General features: G+C 35.2%; 2 protein-coding genes across 4 annotated transcripts; one reads left to right on the forward strand and one right to left on the reverse strand.

Annotated features, from left to right (window-relative positions):
• Nucleotides 1–152: 152 nt before the first annotated feature.
• LOC124448376 lies at nucleotides 153–9,279 on the forward strand. Of its 2 annotated transcripts, XM_046999385.1 has the most exons (10): nucleotides 153–360; nucleotides 471–570; nucleotides 1,235–1,316; nucleotides 1,622–1,669; nucleotides 2,486–2,681; nucleotides 3,033–3,607; nucleotides 4,205–4,403; nucleotides 4,861–5,043; nucleotides 6,071–6,648; nucleotides 8,449–9,279. In XM_046999385.1, the coding sequence occupies exons 2-10, from the start codon at nucleotides 556–558 to the stop codon at nucleotides 9,078–9,080; spliced, it is 2,508 nt and encodes an 835-aa protein (XP_046855341.1). In that variant the 5' UTR covers nucleotides 153–360; nucleotides 471–555; the 3' UTR covers nucleotides 9,081–9,279. The 2 variants fall into 2 exon arrangements, with proteins under 2 accessions (XP_046855341.1, XP_046855342.1); XM_046999386.1 differs by lacking the exon at nucleotides 471–570.
• LOC124448377 (persulfide dioxygenase ETHE1, mitochondrial-like) lies at nucleotides 8,986–20,320 on the reverse strand. 2 transcript variants are annotated; one of them, XR_006949039.1, is made up of 9 exons: nucleotides 20,094–20,320; nucleotides 19,847–19,936; nucleotides 19,377–19,431; nucleotides 18,413–18,598; nucleotides 16,552–16,644; nucleotides 13,950–14,039; nucleotides 13,755–13,871; nucleotides 9,686–9,850; nucleotides 8,986–9,168 (listed from the first exon to the last, which is right to left on the reverse strand). XR_006949039.1 is itself a non-coding variant. In XM_046999387.1 (8 exons), the coding sequence occupies exons 1-8, from the start codon at nucleotides 20,121–20,123 to the stop codon at nucleotides 9,771–9,773; spliced, it is 741 nt and encodes a 246-aa protein (XP_046855343.1). In that variant the 5' UTR covers nucleotides 20,124–20,320; the 3' UTR covers nucleotides 9,541–9,770. The 2 variants fall into 2 exon arrangements, 1 of the variants encoding a protein (XP_046855343.1); XM_046999387.1 differs by lacking the exon at nucleotides 8,986–9,168 and having other exon boundaries at nucleotides 9,541–9,850.
• Between the last annotated feature and the right edge of the window lie 389 nt (nucleotides 20,321–20,709).

Raw genomic sequence — 20,709 nt, forward strand, 5'->3', positions numbered from 1 at the left:
ATTCTAGCTCAGCTTTTTTAATTTTGTGGAGTTTTGCGTGTATTCAAATGATTCAACAACGTGCATCGTTTAATTCATAGTGCTTGAGCCATCCTACATGAGTATTATATTATACAACTGAAACAATGGATTACTCTATATTTTATTTATTATCATCAACAACCAGCAAACACATGGTTACAAACGGGTAACAAAATAGACATTCATTATAAAAACAGCTTGTATAACTGGTCAAAGAAAATTGTAACTAAACTAAAAATTGAGCAAGTTCTTTGGGTAAGACCAAGCATTGTATGAACGCATTCGTATCATGTCGATTTGTGTAAAGCAGTTGATAACACGCAATGTCGTTGTTTGAAGGTAAATGCAGGTTATAAAAACCATATGCGGTTATATTATAATATAGTTAAATAATGCATGTAGATTAATGGCTTTAGATTATTTCTAAATCCAATACGATTACTTTTCAGCCCTTGTAGTGTTCGTGGTATACAACATTTAATATCTTATCGTACAGAAAAAAATGAGCACCCTCCGTCCTATGTAAAAATATATATGTTTTCTATCACTGTAAGTATTAAAAATCTCTTATTTAAGGTCGTTGAAAACGTCAGGTATGAGTTTTTGTTACAATTGACCAGACATTAACGAACGATGAATTAACATTCTTATTTCCATGTTTTATGATTTTATTTCACAGTATACAAAACAATTAATTACTAAGTATGAAATAATAAAAAAACCCAGATAAATTCTTAGTTTTTTTTCTTACATGGAAACGGTTTTGAGATTTAATGTACGCTACTGAAATCAGAAAGCTGAATTCCATCTGCCTATTCAAACTAGAGGTCCCACCGAGAAATATCGGATTGAGATCTTTTTGTATATATCGAGCTCAAAGGCGTAAGGCGATGTTCGTCATGCGTACATTTGTGTACAGTGGAAGAAGGGAGCATGCTAAGTTTCTGTTTCTTACAAATGACATTTTGGAATCCGTGATTTTGGTTCTCCGAGGAAGTTCTCTAACTGGGGGACCTTAAAATTGAGTAGCTATACCTACTAAATTCACAAAAAAAAAAACGGTTTAACACTCTTCATAACGAATTTTCCTCTGCAGAATGTGGCTTTAACGCTTTAGAATATCTCTATTTACAAAAGACTTGATTATTTTTTTCTTCGACGCCGCTGCAATTCTCCTCAACTCAAATGATCTAGTAATAAATTTTCATTTTAGAAAAAATGTAAAAGGCAGATATTGGCTGTCGTTGCTATTTGCGTTTTGTACATGTCTCTACGAAGATCTTCTTTCTATAAACGTAAGACATATATGTTTGTAAAGCGTACATGAAAAAATTCACAGGTGTGCCTCATTAAAGACAATCATGTGGCAGTGACGCAACGAGACCACCATCCAAATAACTTCTCTTTAAGAAGATTCGCACACTTCCTCTCAAAACACACAAAAGCCAATGCATGTGCATTATGCTACTCAATAATTAGACGATTATCGATGACTAAAATTTTTCCAAGTTCAATATTTGAACATGGAACATCCTGATCTTGCAATCTCAAAATTTTGACTATAGTTTTAGCTTCAAATTTTTGTTGCTCTTATTGCCAGGAAAAATGCAGTTTAAAGTCCCTCAAACACTTATCATCCACGAGAAAGGTAAAAACGGCACTAACAGGCTTTTGGAACGTTTCAATTAGGAATTTTTGTGCTTAGATGCTTTAGTAGTCAATGTACCAAGAAGAACGGAAGTAAGAAGTGTTTAAAGAAAGTAAAATTTCCTACTTCAAATTCTGTACATTATAGAAAGGGGTTTTTTTTGAAAGCCAATTCCTTTTCAAAGAAGTTAGTCGCCGACACAACTGACAACATGCATGAATATATAGTCCACTTGCTTCTTTTTGTGACGTTAAACTTCATCACCATGTTATGCTACGATAGCAAAATGAGGCAGTCAGAAACAAGGCTATAGACCGGGATACTTAATTCTTGATCACTGTGTAGTCTGTGTTAGCATTATTGTGCATTGTTTGCTGTTAGAAGTTATGTCAAATAGCAAGAAGCAGTTTTGGCTTCTGTGCTTGAACAATGGTATATGTAATTTATGTACCTTTGCGTAGCTGATGATATTTTTGAGGAAGTATTGTAAAACTATAACAATCCCTTGATTTGTAAAGGTCCCTTTTTCATACGACATACACCTAACATGTAGAATTCAGTTTTCTTTTGTAAGTTGTACTTTTGGGCTTAGAAAACAATAACTTTTACAAATACATAACAAGTCACTAAAATTACTCTTTTAGTCACATCGAAAGAAATTCAAATGTATAAAATTGTCAAACCTTAGTGTCTTCACTCTACTTAATTGTTTTTCATTCAAATTTACGCACACCAACTAGTAATGATACGTACTTGTTAAATATTCATGGTAATTTTTAATCTCGTTATGAATACGGCATTTTCCCATTCTTCCAGAAAGATACTTTAGCGGAGTCACAAATGAAAAACAACAAACAGACAGCCATACAATCCTTGTTGATACATTGCTAAATATCGAAAGAAAAGGTGTGTTCCCTGACGACGATCCATGCCCATATTTGGGAGTACGAAAGCCGATGGAAACAAGCCATTATTCAAACAACTATTCTGAATTTTCATGCAAGCCACACAGGTCAGCGACCATGAATTAAAATAGTGAAAAATCCATTAAATTATTCGCTTAATGCTAAACAAAAGGTGTAATATCTTACTATTAACCTGACCAATTCCTCCCTTATCATTACACAAAGACATTATTCACAAAGACATTATGGTTTTGTTTTATGATTATTCATATTACTGACTTTGTAATACTTTCAGTGGTGTAACTATGTTTCATTTATGCATATTCTGCCGTATTTGAATTTTGGTTTGTTTGGATTGGAATATGCACAGTTGAATAACTCCCCTCCCTTCGCAACTATCGATGCTCTGAGTACTTCGTCTCAGCAACTGAACGTTCTGTAACATTCTAATTCTCTAGACCAGCTTATAAAGATTGCGCCCTTGCGCAGGAAATATACGGTTCTGCAGGCGAACTACCCACCCAGCGCTGCGAAGAACCAAAGTTCGAGGACATATGCGAGTTTCAAGTGAACGAGACCGCAAGGGAATACCAACTGGAATGTGATTGGTCCATTTGCAACAAGGAAAAAGTAAGCGTTGGAGAAATGAGCTCCATCCACGGCGAAGTGATGCACTGGCAACTGGCACCAAACAACACGGAGGTAGAGGAAATCATCCATCGCAGTATTGAAAATGGTTTTAACTTCATATTTTTTAAGTGTGAAGGTCTTTCACAAGTTTTAATGTTACCGAGGCCAATCAGATTATATAAAAACGAGATGAAAAGTCCCAAAATAAACGTAAATATCGTATTGATTGATTCGATATCAAGACCGCACTTTTATCGGTCGATGCCAAAAACAATCAAAGCGTTTCGTGATGTTGTGTACAATAAGAGTATACCTGCAACAATTTTGGATTTCGAGCAATTTCAAAGTGTCAGTCAACATACAATGGACAACTGTAGACCACTATACTCCGGTGTGACCTCAGGTAACCTGCTAATGTAGGGTGTTCAGTTTTTTTTACCTCCTGTAAAACTGCCGACTGTTGCTTATCACAATTTATCGTCCGTGAAGGAACATATACTACATACTACCCCTCCAACTTAACTTTCAAAAGTGTCTTTTTGTGCGTACTGCATCTGACTACGTCCTCAGTATCTGCGACACCTTTTCTTATTCAGATAATTTTACTACCATACGCCATTGCCTCAACTTTAGATTCTTCTATATTTTATTGTTTGTTGCACAACTTGCCGACACAATACGACTCAGTCTTCATTTGTCTCAAATGTTCCATCCAACATACCAATAACACATTCAAGTCCAAAGTATTGCACGTTCTCTAGTACGACGCTGAGTTAGTAGACCTCAATCATAAGACCTTGCAACTTAATAATTTTTTTCGACAAAGGGGGAGGGGGGAAGTAATATTCATATTTAGAACTTAATACGGCAAAACATGCATAATTATCAAGCTGATCTTTGAATTGTACGGAAAATTACGGGCTGAAATTTCATGTTATAAACACTTTAACACCACAATGATACGCTGAAGTTGAAGCCAAACTTGACACTCGATTGACAGGTGTGTATGAAGAGTTCAGCAGTGAATGGCGCAAATCAGTTAAACCCCTTGGTATTCATGTGTTATTCGGAGAATACAAGCATTCTGGATATCAAACACTGTTTCAAGAAGAGGGATGCTGGTATGATTACTGGGGACTTATGCTGACGGACGTAGAACGTTTTCCTACACCAAAGGATAGTGAGGGATTCATCAAGAGGTAAATCAGCAGCATAAAACTGACTTTCATCGTACTATATCGTGAGTATTTTATAGCAGTTTCGAAATGGGAGCAATGGAAATTTATGCATCAAACTTACAAAAAACAAATTAAAGATTATTTGTGACATTGCTAATAAAAGAATTAAAAATTCTTAAACCATTGCGCATATTTATAGAAGATTGCAAACGACTGTAAGTTAGCCAATTTATCATGTTGCGTGCAGACCGTAAACTCCATGAGATTTGTTACTTGTTTCCAACCACTAAAATGACATGGCTTCCTTTCTCAGTGATTGTCAGAAAATATCTACACTTAAAGAAATGTCGTTATATCATTTTAGTGGATGAAAACAAGCGACAAACCCTGATCAACTGGAATAATTGCTGATATATATGACCCTTCTGCACGTTACTAATTCTGTGATCTGAACACTCTTCGTGCGATTTTTTCAAAGATGGAGCGAGTTACAAGAAAGATGGAAGAAATACTACATAGATGACTTTGGAATGACGCATTTCACATGCGAAGTGACTAAAAAATACGGTCGGACGAACGACTTAGAAAAACCGGCACAAGTTTGTTTCAACGGAGATTTCATCAGCACATACTTCCTTAGATATCACCTCGACTATCTCGAGTGAGTAAATAAACGTTTACGAACGGATATGTAGCCATGTAACAGAAAAATTGCATTTAGTAGCCTAGAACTATAATATGGTAACTTTGTTTGACGAGAACTAGCTATATCGAACAGCAAAAAGCATGCATGTCCAGTGGATAGTTTAAAAAAGTAAAAAACTAAATCAGAGAAAGAAACCAAAACATCTTGAGAACACAGAATACGAATGAAAACAAAACGGAGATAAAAACTGTGAATTTTACAATCAATCGAAAATCGTACTTTCTATTCTCACAAGATACATGTCTTTTTAGGATTTGCTTTTTACATTTCATGAAACAGTCATACTGAAAAACTTTGGGTCCTTCTCTTTTACCGGAACATTTTTAGATTTGAAAATGTTTGGCAGCATTCATAAAGAACATGTAAATTTTATTAGGAGAACATGATTCTGAGGTGGAGTAAATACACGGTCATCTTTGCAAGTAAAAAGAAATTATTCTTGCGTTACTGATTGGTGAAAAGAAACTAACTGTTGTGCAGAACTTTCATGATTCGTTAATTGTAGATACTAATTACAATGAGCAATTACATGAACGTCAGGTTATATATAACAAAGTTTTCATTGTCACAGTCGGAAGGGGAGGGGGCCCAACCGAAAACTTTAAAATAGAATTTTTAAATAATTTTAAAAGTTTTGATTTGAAATGGCGTCGTTTCCTAAGTGTAGAAGGCCAAAACGGAATGTTGAACAACACCGGATTCGTTTACAGATCTAATTATACCACGAGTGGATAAGACAAAAAGAGTTAAATAGAATTGCACAACAAACAGATAGTTTCGAAGTTTGTACAAACTCAGAACTCGCAATTATAGTCAAAATTTTTAAATGTTTTATTGCTGAATTTTTTAGCTAAATTAGATGACGTGTAAAACTGAACTAGGATACCGATGGCTCAAAAATTAACGATGTAAACATAAACAAAAGCACGCAATGCATCGTGGGTTGACACACATTCTTTAACGCTTCGTTTCTTCACAACAGAGCCCTGAAAAGACAAGAAGGTTCGCTTCCTTTCCTTCACTATTTACATCTCGTCACGGGTCATACGTCATCAGGCAAACGCATTCGCAACGACGACGTGGGTCTGGCAAACTACGTGACGCACCTCGCGAACGAGCCAAACACGCTGACTATAATTTTATCTGATCACGGGCACACGAGAACAGCATTCGCCAAAAGTGTGGAGGGTCGCTTCGAACTATCCAATCCTTTGATGTTCATGATTCTTCCGGAAAACGTCGCCAAAATACTCCAAAATGATAAGGTTCATTCGTTGGTCGAGAACCAGCGACGACTATTTACGACTCTCGATATTCATCTTATGCTGATGTCATTGAATAATCCAGTCAAATATAGTTCAGACAACTACCGTATAAATGGTATTTTATCCATTTTGCCAAGCAACAGAACTTGCGAAAACCTTCCGCTCACCCCCCTGACAAGATGCAAATGTGATGGCTGGGATCAAAAAGTACAAGACAATTCTCAGCGCCATATGTGGCTGGCGGAGTTCGCCGTGGGAAAGTTAAACAACATCATACAAGATCAGTTTATGAAAGGTGATTTCTTGTTGTTTGAATTAATTAAAAGGAATGTTTTCAAAAACCTACTTTCTCTACCACAAAGAGTTAATCTCAACTCCAGCCGTCCAGATAAGAGCGAATTAGATCATAAATAAACACTAAGTATTCTTTATCATCGAAGTTAGAAAAGTTATGGTAGTTTATAGGCTAAAAGTTTCTTCATACCGTTATTAATCTAAATCACACCCCGTATCAAATTAACGCCGCCCCGCTTAAAGTTTGGGTTTGCTTGTCTGTGCGGCACGATTGTGCACAGTCAAAAGAATTCATATTAACGTCGCCCACCTAAAACTGCTTCAATTAACGCCCTGAGCATTTATTGACTAATTACGGTGTGTATGTCTCCTACATAAGTGGAATGTTTCATATATTTATGCAGTTTTGCAATGCCCATGACAAGAAAGTCGGCTGATGATTAAAATATCCATTGAAGACCAAAAAGCTCACTATTCTCTACACATGCGCGTATAATGATCATTCTATATGTTTTGATATTTTCCCTTCAAATCACTGGGATGGATAAAGGATGATTTTCCAGGGGCTGATACAGTTTGGATGATATTTCGCTCGGACACTGTAATTTGACTTAGAATCTAGTGGCTACTTTATGGATGTCGCCGTGCCTTGCTTGAAGTTTCAAGAGACCCTAGTCTCTAGGCAAGTAGGTAGCGTGCAACCGTAGATAACCAGTAACAATGCTTAATTATTCAGTCACACAAAATAGAAAAACCATACTCCTAACAACACGTTCTTTCGTAATTCCACAAATAAAAAATTCGAACATCAGTGATGTAACTAATAAACGTCGCATTCAACTGCGACAAAGCAGCAAATTTCAGCTGACCAGAATGTTGTAACCCAATAAAGTTACTGTATACAACGCATGATAATTTCCAATAATTATTAACAATGTTCCTTTTTGAATACATGATAAATTCAACCTAAACCCTTATATCTCGGCTAACCCTTAATTGTTGCAATAGTTTATTGATAACACACATTGGTTACTAAGTTTGGACCGGGTGGCAATTTTTAAATTTTGTGTCTATTCATTTTGTCGAATTCAGTTGCTTGAAGATATTTTTCATAAATGTTCTCCATTCAACACAAATCAAGATTGATTTTTGTCTAATTCTTTGGTAAATTGATACTTTCAAGGAAAAATTTGTACACTCCCCTCCCCGCATTACATCCATCCCTGTCAGTACACCTTCATTTAAATTGCTGATGATAACTGAGAAGAGAATAATCAATGATAAAATCTTGTTGATTCCTAATTCATCTTTTGTAAAGAATAAGTGGAAAATGGTTGAGAAAATTTGCTATTAAAATGTCAAGTACATAAAATTGAAATTGGTTCGCAGTTCACTTTAAGGGAAGCTCATGTCTCAGCTTCTAAAAGTTAGGGGGAGTCAAGCTCCCCTGCTCTGGAGCTTCTTACGCCCATGATTTCAGTGGCGGATTCAGTGTACGTCAAATTAAATTATAACTCCTAAATTTTAAATTCAAAATACTTTCAGTAAAGCACTATTGGTTTTTAATTCCTAAGGAATATAATTTTACCAATGGATTCCCCTCTAAGGTGCTTAGAAATGCAAATATACGCCAAAATGTGCTGCAGTAATTTATTTTGACGTAGTCTGGATCTGCCACTGCATGATTTGCACAGAAGTATGGATTTTTATATACTGAGAAATATTACGTCTAATTTCTACAGAAACCTATTGCGTTAGCTCAATAATTTTAAACGTATTCTTTTATTTTCTTCACTTATAGGTAAAACGTATGGAGGCTACGGATCTTGTTTACGACTGAGAGGTCTGGGTACCAAGAATAACATCGAAAAACAGATGGACAACAAGATATGGACGACGATGGATCTATTGGTACAATCAGCGGTACCTGGTTTAGTCGACGTATTTCAAGTACTAATAGAAATACCTCTACTCCCAGATAAGAAAAATTCTTCAGCAAAAATGATCAGATTTGATAGACATACTTTATACAACAGATACCAGCATTGTGTCGACGAGGCAGTCGATATAAGGCTTTGCACATGCGCATCAAAACATTCCGAAGACGTTCCGACCGCGAGAGCAAAACTGCGAGGAATGGCGACGCGCAACATGTTCGGTGCAAAAACAGAAATAAAGAAACTCGATAAAAACTGCTTGCAGTTGTTGAGTCGCAGGCACAATTACAGTATAGCTTACGAGGTAGTGAACTATTGTGACAATAGCTACACTTTCAAAGTTGATGGCACTGCATTCAACATGCTACTGACGGCGAAACTACCATTGAATATGACTGTGATGCCGAGAGCTTTATATTTTTTATTTTCGGCGACAAGATACGTGGTCAACGATAGTTTTTTGGACATCAAAACGACATACAAATTGCTTGAATAAATTTCATGCAATCGGAAAATGTTCAGTTTATGTTATAGTAAAAGACACTTCTCGACTGTGATGATTGGTTTACTGTAGTGCTGTTTATCTGTAATTGCACGGTAAAAATGTGTAAGTGAAAGTGTAATTACACTTTAAATACTACAAGCTAATTAACTGAAAATTTTCAATTCAAATAAACAAATAATAAGTCCACCAATTACTGAATTCTGCTTTCGCATGATAAATTATTCGACCTCGGTCAAAAATTTTTGATATCATGCTCAGTCTATTTCAATACTTGTTGATTATTACCTTACGGTACACTGTTTACTTTAATCATTAATTGTTATTATTTACTATGCAAGGAATATCACTTTTGATTGGTCAACTGCCTGCAAATAATTCTCGATGTTTGTAGGTATGACGTCATATCTACAGATAACATTTACCTCGGTCTGAATAATTCCTCATATTATGCTCAACCTCATCCAATAATTGTTTATTGATGATTATACTGCTTAGTGTAGTGGTCAAGTTTCGGTTAATGTTTAATACTATAGTTAAACTTGTCCTATCTATGAGACGTTACATACAGACATATATAAATACTAGTCAATACTCACAACAAAAACATAGACGTTCCTAAATTCATCTTGATGTATTTGTACGATACATCATAACGAGTCTTCAACTCATTCCCTTGTTTTATCATCCATGGCGAATTTGATGAACAACAGCCTCGTTCACTTGTTCTTCTCCGTCAGCAAGATTTGCTGGAAGGGCCGTCTCTAAAAGTTAGTTAATGAAATAGAATTCTTTTAATAAGAATTTCAAATATGTTGGTAAAAACAAAGAAACAGCTTAATATGAAGAGCATATGAAAGATAGCGATAACTGCTCGAAGTGTTTTTGAAAACGGTAAGGCTGCAGTTACCTGAATTTTTGTATCTGCGCTGGCGCAGATATATTGCTATCCAATGACGTGTCACGCACATGGAGTGACTTTTCCCACCTGTTGCAGGCTTGATTATTTTCAAAACAAGATGGTTACTTCTACGTTCTCATAGGTACATTTGATTTTTGATCAATCCAAAATATAAATTGACTGAATGGCAAGGATCTTATAGGCGAAAATGTAAAAACAATCGGTAACAGTAGCCAGCCATCCGCATAAATTCGTTGTTCCGACAGTAACGTCGTTGACAGTTAGGCATGTTTCAAACGTCAAAACACTATCGAATTTAATTAAGACGAATTTAATTGAAAGATGTTAATTATTTTCGTCAAAGACGTTGTATCCGTCTAAGTTAGCCGGATACAACGTCTAGCGCACGTTCTCCTTTCAAACGACGATGTACTATCGCGTTGAATTAAATGCATAAATTATGCTAAAATGTAATTCTGAACCAGCAGTCACTGTTTTTCCAACTAGCACCTAGGCATGCGCGATGCTTTCAGAAAGGAAATTATTTACACGAAACCAAGTTTGGTTGTGTTATTTTATAAGCGCTATGCCTTGCACAAATTTTGCCAAAATCACGAAATATCAATGTATTTTAAGGGCCATAAACGTTGGATTATTTCCCTTTGATTTTCCAAAATTGCTAACAACAAAAATACATGTTTGTAAATGTAGGTTGGTATAGTCCTGAGAAGGACTGTTTTTGTTGTTGTTGACTGACCTTTCGACAACCTTAGCGGTAGTCATCTTCACAGTCAAAAGATGAGATGTATGAGATGTATGAGTCAAATGAGGAGTAAACGTCATGTTAGCCGTATTTGTTATCTGGTTCTTACGTCATTGTATTGTGTGTACAGAAAATGTGTATTGTCATTGTGAATTAGTGTGAAGTTAAATATTTTTAGTTGTGATGTGTGATTTAGGTGTGATGTTTTTAGTTGTAATGTGTGGGTGTCAATTGTGTATTGAGCAATTTCAGCAACTACAACAGAAACGGGTGAGCCCATTGCTGTTCAATGTAATTATTTGTAGTGTGTACCTTTGTACTGGAATCGATAGAGGAACGGGCGTTCACGACTTACAAACATGCACTACCTTTTTGGTTGCGCTATGTAGGTGACACAATCGCAGCACTACATGCAGACGAGATTGATGACTTTCACACTCACATCAACAAACAGAACAGTTTACATACAATTTAGCAAAGATGTCGAAGAAAACGCCACTCTTCCTTTTCTCCACTGTTTGGTAAAACATGACAATCAAAAACTACGAACAACAGTTTATCGCAAGCCAACACATACTGACCGACTACTAGACCAATCATCTTACAACCCTACATCACACAAAGCCACCACAATCTGAACATTAACAAGACGTGCACAAATCATATGTGATTCACCGGACGCTCTACACAATGAAAACAACTGCCTCAAACGTGTTTTTCACAAAAACAACTATAACTCTCACTTTATCAAACGCAAAACTTACAAACCCAACAAACCCAACGAAACGAACAACTCAGTGACAACAGCAACGATACCTTACATCAAAGGTACGTCTGAGACTATCTTGCGTATCTTACGACCATACAACATATACAACATACGTGTCGCACATAAACCAATCACAACGTTACGACAAGTACTAACGAACATAAAAGACAAAGAACAACGCAACGAACGACAAGGTGCAGTTTACAAAATAAACTGCTCCGACTGCCACGCCTCCTATATCGGGGAAACTGGCAGGAACTTAAACATAAGACTTACTGAACACAAACGAGCTACTAAGAAACAAGACAAAACTAATCACATTGCCGAACATCACCGAATCACAAAGCACAACATTGACTGGGACTCGGCAAAATGCATTACTTACAGCACTGACTATAGACAACGGCTTACATTAGAAAGTTGGTATACCAACTTGGAACAAACCCCCCTGAGCAGACCACAGCAATTACCGGCACCTTACAAACGACTTATTCACAATACACAAACAAACAATCAACGAAAAACTTTACACTTCACATTAATTCACAATGACAATACACAATTGACACCCACACATTACAACTAAAAACATCACACATAAATAACACATCACAACTAAAAACATTTCACTTCACACTAATTCACAATGACAATACACATATCCTGTACACGCAATACAATGACGTAAGAACCAGATAACAAATACGGCTAACCTGACGTTTACTCCTCATTTGACTGTAAAAATGACTACCACTAAGGTTGTCGAAACGTCAGTCAACAACAACAAAAACAGTCCTTCTCAGGACTATACCAACCTGGACGATCTACATTTACAAACATGTAACGATACTCCCGGGTTCAAACCATTTACTTAACAAAAATACAGTCGAAAGAGCACGAGCCAGATATTTTCTTCACAATGCGAGTAAAGCAATAACAGCTTAATGAATTTTCTTCTTTCTCTCGCTCACTTTCTTTATTTTAACAAGAATCGCCGTCCTGATATTATGAATCCATTTATTAAATGAGCGCGCCATTACACGCGCCTGTTGCCTTATGTTTACTGCTTACAATTTGTCATAATTAAATTCGACGTGTTTGAAATGAACAACCGTCAACACAACTTAACGACGAATTAAACAGCAAATTAAATTCGTCTGAATTAAATTCGACGTTTGAAATAGGCCTTAATATTGTTTGTGTTTTTCGGAAAACATAATTCTCAAATGCGTAAGTTCTATATTTAGATGATTTTTCAGTAATCATTGAATTTGTTATTACTGGCTACCAAATGTATTAGAGAAAGCAATATCAAATAGAAAATATTCGACATAATCAAAGATACATATCTTCATAGCATATTCTGATACGACAAATCATACATCTCTGCAGAAAAACACTTAAACGAAACAAACTCCGAAGATAATTTCCATCTTTAGCCCATTGTATGAAATAGAAGAAGGCGCAAAATAAGATACAGTGATTTTGAGCTAAGAGTTTCTCCAATTTATGATACATGTGCGATGACATCATCAGGAAGTTAGGTTAATTTACATGTGTGGTAGGTTATTAAATAAACCTAACTTCCTCATCATGTCCTCGCACATGTATCATAAACTGAGTTTGTTTCGTTTTATATTTTATATAATTATCGGCTGGCAATGGTTTTAAAACGTCTTGTAAGTTGCTATTTAAGCCAAACATATAACACACATTTTAAAACTTAAAGTGAGGTTCAAATAAGTTCATCGAAGAAAATCTCAACTTAATAAATTTACATAAACTGTAAAAAACTAAATAGTTAATTCTGGAACATCAACCCATTACACGTGAGCGCAGATAAAAGCACACAAAGCGTACCTATTTTATAATAAGGCGATGTGTGGTAATTTAAAATGTCGCTCTGAACTTTGCTTTGAACATCTTATCGCTATGAACTTCTTTCCTAATCCCTTAAATTGCAATTAAGATCACACATGTTTATAAATAATCACTTGGCTTGATAATGACTTTGAAATAAAGTCGAAATATTGCTTTAAATCTTGTCAATTGCTGATATAGCTCGAATCTTTAGTTTACAAGATGATGATTTTGGAGCGCGTTTTATCATTTATGTTTTGAAATTGTCGGCTAGAAAAGGAAGTTGGAAAAGGTTATAACTACCTCTATAACCCACTATTATCCGTACTCAGTAATTTCGTCATTTTTAAACATCAAAAATGATGAAAAACTCACCAATCTTCTTGGGATATTCCAGTTTAAGGTTTTTCATGAATTTAATGAATTCTGCTTTCTCTTTTGTGAATCGTTGATTGTGGTTCTTTTCTTCCTCGACTGTTGTGACAGTAAAGCCTAAAAGAAACACGTTTTTGACTACCTTGTCGAGATGGTTTCACTTCAAATACAAGTGAGATTTTCAAAAATTCAAACCTTGATAGTCATGTCCAGGATACAGTAGAAAGTTTGAAGGAAGCGATAATATTTTTTCATGAACAGATTCGTAAAGTGAAGAAGCATTGCCTAAGTAAAATAAAAAATAGATCGGCGACTTGATTCCATTGTAGTGTAGACTCTCAAGGTTGGAGCGTATAATATGCAAGTTTAATCACCAGACCATGCATTTCTGATAAAGATACATTTCGTATCACTGTAATAGATTTATTCAACACCAATTCAATGCTGATGAAGGCAATATGGTGTATACAAGAGCTGAAGTTTTAACATCAGATTGCTCCTGATAGAAAGACCTGTTCTTTTTCAAGTTGTACTGGCACGGTCTGAGAGTTGCAGATGATTTGTAAAGGAAGAAACTGGCAAGCAATTTGGTAGAAAAAACGCACTGTGTAGTTCAGTACATGTATACAAATTTTACACTGCGTATAAAAGATCAATCGTCTAGTACACTTTAGCCTTCTTAACTATTTGTCACTGGAATCTAAAAATATACCAAAACTTGGTAATTCATCCAGATATGAATTACACCGACGTGATAAATCACGCCAAATTAGAAACATTGTACAAAAGAAGAGAAATGTTGTGTTCAAAATTAATACCGTCAATTGAAGCCAGAGAAAATCACAAGTTAAATAAACTTTTAACAACTAGAAATTTTTGTAATATTCTAATAATAAACCTTCGCATGTATATATCAAATTTATTAATTCTTTATCCCATACTGCGCATGTCAAAGATTTTAACCATTGTTTTATACTGTGAGGTCTGTGAGATAATTGAAGCCAGAAGTTGGCTCATTTGATTATGACCTTCATGGGGAGTATCGGTCCCACTTTACTATACTTTTGTATTACAAAATCACAGTTTTTACGTTTTTATTTGTTCTACAAACTTTTGATTCGAGCAAAATTTTTGTGAAAGAAACAGAACGACCGGCAAAGATATTTAATCCTGAAAAATTTGTCTTGGCTTTTATAATGGCAGAAAATTAAGATGGTACAAGGTGGACCTGCATTGTTTTGAAACAAACTGGGATTATATGATGCTGCTGCTTCTTACAAAATGTAGAAATATTACAGAATCCTACTACTGCTACCAAAATTTCATCTGCAATGACGTTTATGGAAGATTGCTACAAATTTACTTATTTAACAACACTTTACACGTTTGTAAATGTAGATCGTCCAGGTTGGTATAGTCCTGAGAAGGACTGTTTTTGTTGTTGTTGACTGACGTTTCGACAACCTTAGCGGTAGTCATTTTTAGAGTCAAATGAGGAGTAAACGTCAGCTTAGCCGTATTTGTTATCTGGTTCTTAGAAAGTTGGTATACCAACTTGGAACAAACCCCCCTGAACAGATCACAGCAATTACCGGCACCTTACAAACGACTTATTCAAAATACAAAAAAACAATCAACTAAAAACATTACACTTCACACTAATTCACAATGACAATAAAGAATTGACACCCACACATTACATCTAAAAACATCACACCTAAATCACACATCACAACTAAAAACATTACACTTCACACTAACTCACAATGACAATACACATTTCCTGTACACACAATACAATGACGTAAAAACCAGATAACAAATACAGCTAACCTGACGTTTATTCCTCATTTGACTCAGAAGATGACTACCGCTAAGGTTGTCGAAACGTCAGTCAACAACAACAAAAACAGTCCTTCTCAGGACTATACCAACCTGGACGATCTACATTTACAAACATGTAACGATACTTCCGGGTTCAAACCATTTACTTTATTAACAACACTTTGTTATTCACATCGCTAAAATCATAATAATTTCAAATTACGTCTTTATTATATCAGTGAAGAAACAAAACAAATCGACATAGAAAATTAATCAGAAAGACATTTTGATGAACAATAGCAAGTTGAAAACGGTATCATCAAAATATGCGAATTAAAGTACCTCTGTTGTCATTAAGCCAAGCAAAGTTTTCAACCAGTTCCTATGTGAACAACTTCAATATCGATGAATATGTTGAAGATATGAATACCTTTGTTCTTACTTTGTTGTTAATTTGTAATTTAAGTATTCATCTTCTAAAAATGCCTCGCACGGCGGAATTGTCCTCGTCACCTTCAACTTTCAAATTTCAATACAACTTGCCATCTTATTTTTCAGTCGTTACAAAGCCAAAAAAAACAGAGCTTCAGGGTTAAAACTCTTTGCCGGTTTTCCTCTACATGTCATAAAAATTTTGTCTTAGTCAGAAGTTTTTAAAAGGAATAAAAACGCGAAAACTGTGATTTTGTAATACAAAAGTATAGTAAAGTGGGGCCGATACCCCTCATGAAGCAGTAGCAAATGATCGATCTTCCGTTTTCAATTTTTGCAAGAGATGCATTGTCCAGTCTAATATACATATCAGTGACCTCAACAGCGTGAGCTATGTTACAGAAGGTCCGGAAATGAATACACTTCGCCGGTGAAATTGTAAAAACTGAAAGTTTGTAAATGCTATTTTATGCATTTGTAGATTAATTTAATAACAACGTAACAGACATGTTATGAAATATGAAATATAATACAATTATACCTTGCTGAAAGTCAGTTCTTCCACAACCACGAATCAATAATGCATCACCAGTAAATGCCATTTCATTAGTCAGATCAACAAATGTTGCACACCCTAAAAATTGACAAGCAATTATACCTTTTTAATCAAAATAAAAAGTCAAAATCGTAGCCAGAGATTCGCCAGGCGGAAAGCGAATTTTCAATATGAACATAAAAGCCCAACATAAAACTTTTAAAAAAGCCATCACAACAATAAAATACGAATGAACGATAAAGGTTTTTTTTAATAATTACGTTTCGTCCTTGACTTGAGACATATTCAGATTAATTGAGATAAATTTTATACATTAGGTATTAAATACAAGCATATATTACAGGGTGTTAAATTACATATAAAGAGAGTAGGAAGTTTAGATAACTGAATAAAATGAAAAGAGCAGTATATTAAAGGAGGTGAAGGGAGGATAGAGTTGCCTTGGGTGTTAGGAGAGGTTTTAAGCTTAGATATGAGAAGGCTTTCATGAACCATAAGATCATAATTGTCGGAGGAAGAGAGAATTGAGAAGTTATTAAAATCGGCAGAGTGAGATGTATTTCTTATATGAGAATGAATTGCAGATGGTGGTTGACATAAGGAAGGTTTTCCTGTTAAGGGAGAGATTCCAAGTGTTCCGATATTCTGGTGTGTAAATGACGCGTGGTTTGACCAACATACGACGCAGAGCAGCATCGACACTTAAATGACCAGATCTCAGGAGCTTGGGAACCCTGTCCTTAAAAGGAAAGAAAGAGGAGAGAAGCTTGGAAGAACAAAAAAAACAAAGCGAAAGCTGATATGAGGAAAGGCAGCATTGCAGTGTCGAGTGATATGAGTGTGAATCTGAAGACAGTGTAGGCCAGTGAAAGGGAAGCAGAAGTACATGATTCTCTTAGGAGCAGTGTGAATAGGATCTTTGGGTTCAAATATATTGTTGAGGTAACGGGTTGTCAAGTTGTCAAATATGTATGAAGGATAGTTGTTTAAGGTGAACAGTGTTCTAACAACTTCTAGTTCAGTATGAAAATGTTCATATCTGGAACAGAGGTTGAAAATTCTGTGAAGAAGAGATGAGATTAAAGAGCGTTTGTATTGAATGGGAATGAAACTATGGAAAGTGGTGAAGAGACCAGTGAAAGTGGGTGTACGATAAACAGAGGTGGTAAACTTACAGTTTAAGCGAGTTATTTTTTACGTCAAAAAAGGGGAGTGTGCCGTCTTTTTCAAGTTCAGATGTAAAGGAAATAAGGAAATGTTACGATGTTGGTGGTTGAGATAGGTAAAAAAGAGAGGTACGTGATCCAATGATAGGAAGAGTAGAAAGCAGTCATCAACGTAACGTTGGTAAAGATGGGGTTTGAAAGCGGAAGGACAGTTGTGAAGCCACGAATTCTTGTTGAAGGACATAAATATGTTAGCAAATAGAGGGCCTCGGGGGCTGCTCATAGCCACACCATCAATCTGATGATAAAGTTGACCATTAGTTAAACTTCCTACTCTCCTCATATGTAATTTAACACCCTGTAATATATGCTTGTATTTAAAACCTAATGTATAAAATTCATCTCAATTAATCTGAAGATGTCTTAAGCTACAGACAAAATGTAATTATTAAGAAAAACCTTTATCCTTTTTTCGGAATTTATTGTTGTAATGGTTATTTTTTTTAAAGTCTTATGTTGGGCTATTATGTTCATATTGAAAATACAAAATTCAGTTGAATTCAGTTAAACACATGTAATAACATTCTTGCAATCAGAGTTCAACACAATTAAACATTATAAAAGCCAATTTTCAGATCATGTTTTAGCTTGATTAAAAAAAAAACCCCATAATACCCCACCATTTGTATGACCAGGAGTCAATCGGCACTCTAAAGCATGTTCTCCAAACTTAATCATGTGACCCTCATCAACGAAAATGTCAGCCTTCCCCCCTGACATCTTTGAAAGAACGCTCCGACAGGAGGGGATGAGAGCCTTTAACCATCCAGTTCCAGTGATGTGGTCAGCATGAACATGGGTGTTGACTAAATGAAAAAAGAAAAAATATAGTACATAAAAAAAAAGTAGTTAAATGTTGCACACCCTGAATTTAAACCCTGAAATTTAAAAAAATTATTAAAATTATATAAATTGCTGAAAATTAAAAAATTTTAATTTCTGAAGAAAGTATTGCAATGAAACATAGAGGAACATATTTCAAATAAAATGTCAATCCTATACTTAATACAGGGCAGGCTACGCACTTCTCAGTAACACATGGATGGATTCAAAATGGTTTTGAAGAGGGTGGTGGTGTGCTCTTGTTCATGTTGAGCTTCAGTAGCTGTATAGAGTTAGTGAATTTAAATTGAATGCAGTTTTTTTGTATAAATTACATTATGTTTGTGAGGTAATTTTTGGAAGTATATCAGAGTCTACTCCATTGAAAATAAATCACAATGACTTTGTCTTATTATATATATGTAAAGCAAATATGCAAAAGCATTGGTGATTCATGTTTAATGAGCTTGCGAAAATAGCTATTACAAATAGCTAACAATCCAACATACGTACATTAACACTCCCACCAAAATCTAATCCAAACAAGTGCACCCAAATACATAACTATCCTGGGTCCATCAGAGATACAAGGATATGATCATTGTATAATTGCAGTCATCAAATCACAAAAATTTGACAAAAAATGTGCAGTGGCCCATTCAGAAAAAATTTCAAGGGAAATTGCTTGAACACATAATGGACATTCAGACATTACAACCACAATTAGGTTGAAAATGACAACTCTACCTCATCACAGAATACCTGCATATTGGAGATTTAGATCAAGCTCCTTCAGTAGAGTATAGTCTCTGGAAGACTAAAAGGCAGATAATTTTACTACTTGATGAAGTATAAAATGAAGCATGTGAATAAGATAGGGGTATTCATCTTTGACCAAATATTTGAGATATTTTGTAATAAATTTGAAATATCACTAAATTATTGTTCCTTTAGCAGTAACTAATGGATTTAATAGTTATTGCTAATTTTTTATAGTAAGATGAAGTCACTGTTTAAAGATATTTTTGAGAATCTTTTGTATGCATATCACTGAAATTCTTAGGCTTTAAATTAGTAAATTCATACAGATTCGTTTCAATTAAGCAAGAAAAGTTACACAAAGACAGTATAGCCACAATAAAACATACTGCCAATAACTAGAAGACATGAGCTCCCCGTTAGAAGTCTAAACTACACTGTGTCGCAGTCAATACAACTAAGATTTTACACACCTTAGTATCGACAGGGTCAATGATTATAGCTTTTCTGGTGTTTGAACAACCAAGAATGTAACTTAACGTAGACGACTCAACGTCAAAAAGCTGCATGAATAGCAAAAACATGTTGAACAGAATCATAAAATATAGTTTTCGTCAATATAGTAATTATCCTCAATATAGTTTCATAAAGTTGACAGAAATGCTGTATTTATTCAATAAATTACGCTGTCGATTACATTTTTAAATTGACACCATTTACCTGTCGAAAAATCAACTTCGAGCGTGACATTTTATTTAAAGAACGGGAATCTTCGCACAGCAACAAGAAAATTCAATTTAAAAACCCTACTCCCCTCTGCGAGCCCACTAAGGCATGACATAGCTCACGTTTAACTTTGTTTCATAATCAAACTGGGAAGTATGATAGCGTAAGAGTTGTTGTAGCTTGTAGTTGACGAACAGGAAATACCGAAATATTTCGAACATCTCCTTATCCGGAGTCGTGACTCTTGACCACTGATATGTATATTAGACTGGGCAATGCATCTCTTGCAAAAATTGAAGCCGGAAGACCGATCATTTGCTACTACTTCATGAGGGGTATCGGTCCCACTTTACTATACTTTTGTATTACAGAATCACAGTTTTCGCGTTTTTATTCCTTTTTCAAACTTCTGATTAAGGCAAAATTTTTATGACATGTAGAGGAAAACTGGAAGAGAGTTTTAACCCTGAAGCTCTGTTTTTTTTGGCTTTGTAACGACTGAAAAATAAGATGGCAAGTTGTATTGAAATTTGAAAGTTGAAGGTGACGAGGACAATTTCAGCCGTGCGAGGCATTTTTAGAAGATGAATACTTAAATTACAAATTAACA

Source organism: Xenia sp. Carnegie-2017, unplaced genomic scaffold, assembly GCF_021976095.1.
Source record: "Xenia sp. Carnegie-2017 unplaced genomic scaffold, XeniaSp_v1 HiC_scaffold_23, whole genome shotgun sequence".
Lineage (NCBI taxonomy): Eukaryota > Metazoa > Cnidaria > Anthozoa > Malacalcyonacea > Xeniidae > Xenia > Xenia sp. Carnegie-2017.